We start from the raw sequence: 10,216 nt of genomic DNA, 5'->3' as shown, positions 1-10,216 counted from the left end.
TGGTTGGTTGGTTGGTTGGTTGGTTGGTTGGTTGGTTGGTTGGTTGGTTGGTTGGTTGGTTGGTTGGTTGGTTGGTTGGTTGGTTGGTTGGTTGGTTGGTTGGTTGGTTGGTTGGTTGGTTGGTTGGTTGTTGTTTGGTTGGTTGGTTGGTTGTTTGTTGTTTGTTGGTGTTTGTGTGTGTGTGTGTGTTTGTGTGTGTGTGTGTGTTTGTGTGTGTGTGTGTGTTTGTGTGTGTGTGTGTGTTTGTGTGTGTGTGTGTGTTTGTGTGTGTGTGTGTGTTTGTGTGTGTGTGTGTGTTTGTGTGTGTGTGTGTGTTTGTGTGTGTGTGTGTGTTTGTGTGTGTGTGTGTGTTTGTGTGTGTGTGTGTGTTTGTGTGTGTGTGTGTGTTTGTGTGTGTGTGTGTTTGTGTGTGTGTGTGTTTGTGTGTGTGTGTGTTTGTGTGTGTGTGTGTGTGTGTGTGTTTGTGTGTGTTTGTGTGTTTGCTTCTATCTTTCCTTCACCTTTGTTTGTTTGTTTGCTTGTTTCTGTCTATCTTTCCTTCACCTTTGTTTGTTTGTTTGCTTGTTTCTATCTGTCTATCTTTCCTTCACCTTTGTTTGTTTGTTTGCTTGTTTCTATCTGTCTATCTTTCCTTCACCTTTGTTTGTTTGTTTGCTTGTTTCTATCTGTCTATCTTTCCTTCACCTTTGTTTGTTTGTTTGCTTGTTTCTATCTGTCTATCTTTCCTTCACCTTTGTTTGTTTGTTTGCTTGTTTCTATCTGTCTATCTTTCCTTCACCTTTGTTTGTTTGTTTGCTTGTTTCTATCTGTCTATCTTTCCTTCACCTTTGTTTGTTTGTTTGCTTGTTTCTATCTGTCTATCTTTCCTTCACCTTTGTTTGTTTGTTTGCTTGTTTCTATCTGTCTATCTTTCCTTCACCTTTGTTTGTTTGTTTGCTTGTTTCTATCTGTCTATCTTTCCTTCACCTTTGTTTGTTTGTTTGCTTGTTTCTATCTGTCTATCTTTCCTTCACCTTTGTTTGTTTGTTTGCTTGTTTCTATCTGTCTATCTTTCCTTCACCTTTGTTTGTTTGTTTGCTTGTTTCTATCTGTCTATCTAAGAAATCTAAAGTTCTTACTTGGATAGGATGTGGCCAGGCGACCGAGAATGTTTTGTCCCATCTGTGCTGTCTCCCTTTTATATAATGGGCGTATGTAAAATACAAGGAACAGTAGATGGCCGAAAGTGGCATTTAGGGGCGTTGTTACGGGAACTACTAAAAGACAGGAAAATTCCCAGAGATGTGACAGCAGCAGGATCACCGTGGGGCGCAGCGCAATACGCGGCCTCCTCCACGCCCGTTTCGCAGTTTGCCGTAGATTGGCCCGGGGTCAGAGTTCAAACTGTCGTTCAGCGGCGGGCGACGGAAATCGGCGGCGCTGGCCGGCTGGAAGCGCGGGTCCGGCCGGCCTCCCAGTGCAGTCAGTGCGGCGCGGCTGTCGCAACAGGAGCAGCGGCGGCGGCTCCCGTGATATAACTGTCTTTTTATCAGGAAGTGGCCGCTCCAGTCGTGTTGCTCTACAGCGGCCGAGTCCACCCTAAGCTTCGGCGCCGCTGATACGACGGATGGCCGGCGAGCGCCGACGCTGATGCCAGCTCTGTTATGTTGAAGTGGGGCATGTCCCGCAGTGAACAGTTCAGCAATTGTCGGACGTTTCATTCTCACCTCTAGTGCAACGAACTCGGCGCGATGCCGGAAGTCGGGTAAGTGCCAGAATGATCTTACGGACACACGTGGTTCAGAAGTGTCCCGATAAAATTCTATTGATACGTAAGGAATAGTAGCTGTCATATCGGCGATCATATCTATAATCGTACTGCGCGAGCCACCACACGGGCGGGCGGAGCCTTCTTGTGATTCAGAAATTACTTGGTTTTCCTACATAATCTGAAAATTAGAAACGGGATAGATCCTTCACGGACACTTGATGACTCCCCGTCCACTATTAATGCCGAAATTTGTACGTCGTGTCTAATGACCTTCGCACGGTATGGTTCCTCCCTCTGTTCGGGATAATGTGTAGAGCAATCGGCGGTCATTTTCCCGTATCTTAGCTCACGCTCGTTGCCTCGTCACCACGGGGAGATAAGATCCTGCTACAGTCCTTCCTAAGAATCGGTTCTATAAATTAGAAAATTCGATAACACCTCTGAGTCAGTTCGTGCTTCGGATCGTTTCGTAATGTCAGTTCATGCTACTAACCTTCGTAGACGTTGAGTGTGCTTTAACACACACATCCTAAGAGAATTAGAACTGATTCTACGAGCATTCCGTAGCACCATTCTAACAATGTGATCTCCAGAACCCGTCATTCTAACGAAACTTAGTGCTACAGTTGCAAGCATTTCTCCGAATCTAATTAGGTGCTACGGCATCAGGCGGAAATCCAGCCAAGGCCGAGATGGTTAGTTATTTCCTTGCAGCAACACTTTACGCAGGATGACTTTACAGTTTATTCTGCACTAAGCAGGTGAAACAATAGTAAAACTCTTGAAGTGTTTTCTCTAGAATAACTCACAGAAAGATAACAAACGCGTTAAATTCATCTCGTATCAAGTAAAATGTCTTCTTTTTCGAAGTTAAAACTGACTAACGCCGAAGTTGGTAGTAGGCAACAGGAACGACAAGATAAAGCGTATATTTAATTTCATAAGTTTGTCACTTTTCCTACTTAACATTAATTTAAATGTTTTCCTTTGCAGTTAGTGTCAGAGCTGAAACAGAAATCACTGGTTGTAGTACATATTCTGCACGTTATCTATTTAATCTTGTGCACGAAATATCAGCCTTGAAAGTGATACTTCGAACAGTAGCTAGGATGAGACCGTACTCGGGAAGGGCGCAGTTGAAACCTACTTCTGCCGATACTGATTTTGCTTTTTTGTGGCTTTCTTAAAGATCTTCATATGAATATCGGAAAGGTTTCCTCCCCCTCCAGCCTTGGCCATTTGGGATTTTGTTCCGTATCTAACGACAACGGAACATTTAATTCTAACAAGTTTCGCACCTTCGGTTGAAATGACGTTGTTTTATAAGAGTACCGTACTAAACCTCAAATTCCGCTTTACTAAATGCCGTATGGATTCAATGTGTACAGCCACAACGATTGAAGTAAGTTTTTTCGCCATCTATCAGTATTTTGTACGCGGCAACGTATTGGGAGAGCGGACTAACAAACTTTTAGCTGGTGTGCCATGATTCGCATTCAGTAACCTTTCGCAGAACCAACTGAAACAGATTACGGTCTTTCACAAAACGTCACGAACAGTTAATGGTTGTCGATGTGTCTTAATGTTGGTGCTCTCTACTATGGGTCAAACGTCATATCACCTGATTGACACTGTCGTCTTGTTCATTTCCTGTATTTTATCCCAGTATGGTACTCGACAGTCTGTGGAGTCATAGCATTCCATTACAATGAAGTAGCACGTCTATATGACGTTAATGTCGCCTATAGAGGGAAAAAGGTTAGTGTCACGTCAACGTGAGAGATGATTGTAACCGACGCAACAGCGTTTGGCCAATGATAAATTCATTTCATTGTTCTGCTTAGTGCAGAATGAAATGTAAAGTCATCCAGCGGGAAGTGTTGCCGGAAGAAAATGATTATCATTTGGCTGGATTTCCACATGGTGCCGTAACATCTAATTCGTTACACAGAAGTGCTTGCAACTATAGCATTATGTTTCGTTTGACAGTCTCTAAATATCAAACATTTACGAAAATTAGTAGCACGAACTGATAATACTACGTGTTAGTCTTACTTATAAAACCATGTAAAATTTGACTGAAGATAGATTGACGAGGATTTAAAACCACTACAGACGTGTAAGTTAAATGTCTGAACGGCGTTCCCATAATTTATCGTCTATAAGACCTCACTGAAAGCTGACCAGGATTGCCCTTCTTTCCGAATCTGATCTCTCTAAAGCCAGAATCAACAGATACATGTCTAAAATTCAAATTCGGGACAATCCCGCCTAATTTGAATACCCAGAAACTCCGAATCTCATATCTGCGACGACAACCTGGAAGTGACTTTTTTACCTAAATAATGATGCCGTTATATTTCTATTAACTCTGATTTTTTAAGCTAATGATCTTCGGTTAACGTGTTTCCGTTGAGCGATTCGCAAAGTATTAATAATTAATTATTGTTTGGACTCCACGTTTACCGGTCATAAGTTGTGTTATCTGTGGGAATATGTGGAAATCAGCGTTTGCCAAAGCCGGTGGATGCTCAAACAACTCGTATTAAAATTCCTCGGTTTTCCCAATGTTTCGCAATCTAGGACAGATGCCTTGTCATGAAGGAAGATGATTTTGTGGTGCAGTGGGATTGTAGAGTATTCCTCAGCTAGTTTTTTCTTTCTCTGTAAGGAAAATCTCTTTACAGATCCCAGAAATCAGTTTTTCGTTCTGGACCACCTGCTTGCACCAAATTTCTTTTACTGGTTTTTGGTTTGTCGCCGTGTGATAGACCCATGTCTCATCCATAACAACAAATTAGGTGGATTCTTTGAAGGTAAAACGGCAAAACTATTACTGAGAAATACTTTTTCGTATTTGCTTTTAGTTACGATTCAACATTGTTCAACACATCTTGCACAAATCTTTCCCAGTTATTCATGTGCACTACCTGGATATTCCATTCGTCGTTGCAGTTTTTGGTCGTCCTTACTGTACATTATTTTGAAGGGAAGCGCAGTCACGCAAAGTTTGATGGTCATTTCTTCCTCTTCTTCTTCCTCTTCCTCTTTCTTCTTCTTCCTCTTCCTCTTTCTTCTTCTTCCTCTTCCTCTTTTTTCTTCCTCTTCTTCTTCCTCTTTTTTCTTCCCCTTTTTCTTCCCCTTTTTTCTTCCCCTTTTTTCTTCCCCTTTTTTCTTCCCCTTTTTTCTTCATCTTCTTCTATATCTTCTTCTATATCTTCTTCTATATCTTCTTCTATATCTTCTTCTATATCTTCTTCTTCATCTTCTTCTATATCTTCTTCTTCATCTTCATCTTCTTCTATATCTTCTTCTATATCTTCTTCTATATCTTCTTCTATATCTTCTTCTATATCTTCTTCTATATCTTCTTCTATATCTTCTTCTATATCTTCTTCTATATCTTCTTCTATATCTTCTTCTATATCTTCTTCTATATCTTCTTCTATATCTTCTTCTATATCTTCTTCTATATCTTCTTTTTTCTTCCTCTTTTTTCTTCTTCCTCTTTTGTTTCTTTCTTCCTCTTTTGTTTCCTTCTTCCTCTTTTGTTTCCTTCTTCCTCTTTTGTTTCCTTCTTCCTCTTTTGTTTCCTTCTTCCTCTTTTGTTTCCTTCTTCCTCTTTTGTTTCCTTCTTCCTCTTTTGTTTCCTTCTTCCTCTTTTGTTTCCTTCTTCCTCTTTTGTTTCCTTCTTCCTCTTTTGTTTCCTTCTTCCTCTTTTTTTTCCTTCTTCCTCTTTTGTTTCCTTCTTCCTCTTTTTTTTCCTTCTTCCTCTTTTTTTCCTTCTTCCTCTTTTTTTTCCTTCTTCCTCTTTTTTTTCCTTCTTCCTCTTTTTTTTCCTTCTTCCTCTTTTTTTTCCTTCTTCCTCTTTTTTTTCCTTCTTCCTCTTTTTTTTCCTTCTTCCTCTTTTTTTTCCTTCTTCCTCTTTTTTTTCCTTCTTCCTCTTTTTTTCCTTCTTCCTCTTTTTTTTCCTTCTTCCTCTTTTTTTTCCTTCTTCCTCTTTTTTTTCCTTCTTCCTCTTTTTTTTCCTTCTTCCTCTTTTTTTTCCTTCTTATCCTTCTTCCTCTTTCCTCTTCCTCCTCCTTCTTCTTCCTCTTTTTTATCACCATCTGTGTATCACTACAGCTATTTATACTTGGTCCAGTTTGATGGAGTCGTCAGGTAGTCGTCGTGACCTTACGGTAGAAACCATCCCGGCAGTTGCCTGAAATAATTTAGGAAAACCAAGATAGCAGGATGGATAGCCTCCACCCTTCCAAATAAAAGTGTCTAAAATATCGCAACCCCGGTCGGTTTATTCGTAGTGTAAAATTATTTTATCATGTCGTTGGGCATCTACAGAGGCAATCGTCACATTAAATGCTTACCACAGTGTACTAACTACAATATTTCTACAGCTCTTTTCTGGATGATAACATTCTTTAAAATGTCCTTAAAACTGTAAACCATGTTGCAAATACTCTTTAGCCGCTCTATGGCAGAGGCATTGTGTCGGAATAGGTCCTTCAGTTCACCCTCATACCAATGTATTTCATACATAAGTAACCTGTCTATTGAATGTGTTTCACCGCACTCCCATTCAGGATTTTCCATTAGACAATTCGTTCATCAGTTGCTTACATGTACCAACACCCATTCTGACGCGATTCAAAGGTGTCCACAGTATCCTCAAGAGGATGAATCCTTCGATCTTCTTGATGGGGTCGACCACCAAATTTCGGATCTAATGACCAGTTATAGCCCATAGTTCATTTCAAGCTGTTTTTGAATCGAAGCCTTGCAATTCTTCCCAGATTTCCAAGAAATATGACCTACATTAAAATCTGCTTGTAGGTGCCAGCTCTTGGTGTATAGGGAGTTTCGGGCTGTCTATGATTTCTCTGTATGCTGTCTTCACGGGGCTCTGTTTTGTGTACACATTCTTGCAAAGGAGTTCTTTAATAATGTAAAAATCTAATTCTGCGCTGTTCATTTACGTGCCAGTGCAGAAAAATTCTCTAGTTAGTTAAGTTCAATAACTTAAGAGTAAATTTGCTGCCGCGACCTGCGCTGTGGCAACAGTGGCGCTTGAGCTGCTATGTCTGAAAGTTATCAGTAGTGTATGCGTGAAGGATGTTACGCTGAAACGAGTCTGCTCGTTTGGCCACCTGTTGACACGGCCAGGGTCCTGGAATGCGAGACAGATCGTTTGCTACACGGCGGCTGTTGGGACACTCAGCGATCGTTAGCAGATCCTCGTCAGCCCGTACCGGTACCTGCAGTAGTGAACCCTGGGCTAAGTTAAACGTAGAGGTCGCTTATGACGCACACCTCTTGCTGTGATAACGCTGTGAGCGCCTAACGGCCCTATCACCTGCAAGTTTACAATGGCCCACACTCACCGAGGCACTAAAGCAAACTTTCCTGTAATTCAGGCAGTGTTTGAAAACTCTCGCTGTCTGCGAAATGAAATGGCTATCTTGTGGCATATACCTGTCATACGCCTAACCGTCTTACAGGTGTGCAGGGTGTCTCAGGAGAAATGGTAAATATTCAGGGATATGACAGAAACGGTCAAAGCAAAAAGTCTAGTAAGCATGGCCTCTGAAATGCTTAACCCAAGCACTTGTTTCGCACTAGCAGAGATTGTGATGTTACAAAATAAAAGTGATGTTGTTATTCAATGGAAAGTTGGAAATTGAGATTTAGCTTACTGTTTTATCAATCACAATTGGCGTAAGAATCATGGATTGACCATTGTCATAAAATATTGCATTATGAGATGTGATTAGTTTTTACTTGCAGTTTCGCGTGGCTTGAGGCAGTCACAACTAGCGTGCTATTGATTAAGAAATCGCATTATCGTCTTTCTAATTACTTCATGATCGTAGATACGATCATACCCGGTTGTGAAGTTATTGTTATGACAAAACAATTTCCTAAGGGACCAGAAAGTTCTTAAGGGCGCAAAAACAACTGTAACATCACACAAAAGGGAAATTCAATATTAAAGCTGATGCAAGAAGACGATAAAACAGTTTTCTTTTTATCAATGTAACACGCACATTGGACTGCTGATCTCCGTGTCTGTAATCTTAGCAAAATGCATAATTAAAATGAAAATAATACTGAGGAGATAATAGGAATGAGCACTGCTAAATGATTCAGTATTCCCAGAACAAATATTTATTATAACTAAAACATATATCGTACCTTAAGCTTAGTACTACAATGACAGTAGATTTTTATGTCTGTTTAATGTCCATTGAGCGCTCTTTTATATAGCCATTGTCTTCTTTGAGTCGCTCGTGCGTCGTCACGGTAAGTTATAACAGTTATTTACACTTCACTCACTTAGACATAACACGTTTTTATACGTTTAGTAAAAAATTAGATCAGACCGCCACAAATCTGCGTCCGTATTACTCAAGAAAAACAGTAGAAGTCTTTTTAGCGCTCTAGGCTTCATTTGTTCTCCAGCGAACAAAATAGTGAAGAATCGCATATCTATCCGTATTTTTCTGTTTATATTGCCGCCCAAAGACGACGAATTACATTATTTAGAAAATTCCACCGTCGCCATGCGACGCCTCATTATACATTAATCATTATTTACAAACAAGTATTTGCCTTCTGGCTGAAAGTATTAACTACTCGTATTTGCTGTTTTAATTAAGTCAAAAATAGCGAATATCACAAGATGAACATGTCTTCTACTGAACAAGGGCTCATTACCTCTCAAGTTATGTCGTTTAGAGCCCAAGTTTACTAGATAACGTTTTTCTTGTTTTGGAAATATGGAAAGCAAAGAGTTTGCACTAGAAGAGATGTTTCACAGTATTCAAGGCATAGTGCTCACAGCGCTTAAGATATGCTTTTTAGAGCCCTTGTTCACTAGACTCTTTCGCTTCCAGTGATCTATCCCGTCTTTGAATATTGAGAGTTCCTCCTGGGGGCACCCTTGTGTGTGTGTGTGTGTGTGTGTGTGTGTGTGTGTGTGTGTGTGTGTGTGTGTGTGTGTGTGTGTGTGTGTGTGTGTATGTATGTATGTATATATATATAAGCTTGGTATTGACCAGCTAGTATCGCGTAACAGTAATTCCCCTTCCTCCTTTATCGTCTCCAGCACTCCACCTTCCCCGTGCCTTTCTTGTTTTTGTCGATCTTGCACCTAGTTCGTTTGTTTCTGCCTCGAAAGCCTTCAGTCCAATATTTCGTTCTTGCAAATGTTTGTTAACGATTTCTTGATGTCTCTCTCTACGTATTTTCATCTATAATGCATACTGTTTTTCCAGTAATCTATACTAAGCTTGTAAAACTATCGTGTCTGTCTGAACACTCTTCTCCAAAACTAGTAGACAAATTTTTATAGCTGATACACTGAGTACAGCCTGAGACACCGTACAGGCTTCAGTTGATCAGAATCGGATCACGTAAAAAAGATTATGCAATTGAAAGTTTTATCCATACTAATATCATAAATTGGACAGTAACTCTGTTCGTTTTCACGACTAACCCAGTGAACAGTTTTCCATGAAATTTGATATAGATTCAGCTTGAACCCTGAAGAATAAAATAGGTTACTATGGAAAGAGTATAGTACAAGATGCTTACAGATTTGAAGAATATTACGCGGATTAAGGAAAAATAGTCTTTGAACAAGCTAATTACGCTTAGACTACTGATTTTCTCAAGTTTCTGAGAATGGGTTTATTGGTTGATAGATGCTACGTTTACCCTCCATGAACCACGGACCTTGCCATTGGCGATGTGGCTTGCGTGCCTAAACGATACACATAGCCGTACCGCAGTTATCACAGGCCAGAGAAACATGTGGTTTCTGAAGAGGGGCAGTAGGCTTTTCAATTGTTACAGGGGCAATAGTCGGGATGATTTACTGATCTGGCCTTGTAACATCAACCAAAACGACCTTGCTTGTGCTGCTATTGCGAACGGCTGAAAACAAGGGGAAACTACAGCCGTAATTTTTCCCGAGAGGATGCAGCTCTGCTGTACGGTTTAATGATGATAGCATACTCTTGTGTAAAATATTCCAGAGATAAAATAGTCCCTAGTTCGGATCTCCGAGCGGGAATTACTCAAGAGACTGTCGTAATCAGGAGAAAGAAAATTTCTGTTCTGCGGATCCGAGCGTGGAATGTTACATCCCTTTATTGGGCAGGTAGGTTAGAAAATTTAAAAAGGGAAATGGATAGGCTAAAGTTATAGTCGGCATTAATTCAGTTCAGTGGAAAGAGGAACAGGACTTCTGGTCAGGCGAATGCAGGGTTATAAACACCCAATCAAAATATGAGTAAAGCAGGACTAAGTGTAACAGTGAATAAGGAAATAAGAATGAGGGTAAAATACTACGAAAAGCATAGTGAACGCATTATCATAGTAAAGATACACAAAGCCAACATCCACAACAGGAAAGCAAGTTTATATGCCAAATAGCTTCGTAGATAATGAAGAAATTGAAGAAAG

At 40.3% G+C, this 10,216-nt stretch overlaps 2 protein-coding genes across 2 annotated transcripts in view; one reads left to right on the top strand and one right to left on the bottom strand.

Annotated features, from left to right (window-relative positions):
* The first annotated feature begins 1,450 nt into the window (after nucleotides 1-1,450).
* The window catches only part of LOC126234623 (monocarboxylate transporter 13-like), a 148,038-nt gene continuing 139,272 nt past the window's right edge, over nucleotides 1,451-10,216 (top strand). The window contains exon 1 of the mRNA XM_049943352.1: nucleotides 1,451-1,744. The gene's annotated coding sequence lies outside the window, so the exon portion shown is untranslated. The remainder of the gene's footprint in view (nucleotides 1,745-10,216) is intronic.
* LOC126235323 (cilia- and flagella-associated protein 251-like) lies at nucleotides 4,768-5,859 on the bottom strand. Its single transcript, XM_049944045.1, has one exon. It carries the CDS (start codon nucleotides 5,857-5,859, stop codon nucleotides 4,768-4,770), a length of 1,092 nt encoding a protein of 363 aa, XP_049800002.1.

The sequence above is a fragment of the Schistocerca nitens genome, chromosome 2 (genome assembly GCF_023898315.1).
Source record: "Schistocerca nitens isolate TAMUIC-IGC-003100 chromosome 2, iqSchNite1.1, whole genome shotgun sequence".
Lineage (NCBI taxonomy): Eukaryota > Metazoa > Arthropoda > Insecta > Orthoptera > Acrididae > Schistocerca > Schistocerca nitens.
Note: the sequence above shows the minus strand (reverse complement) of the source record. Positions and strands in the feature narration are given on the sequence as shown.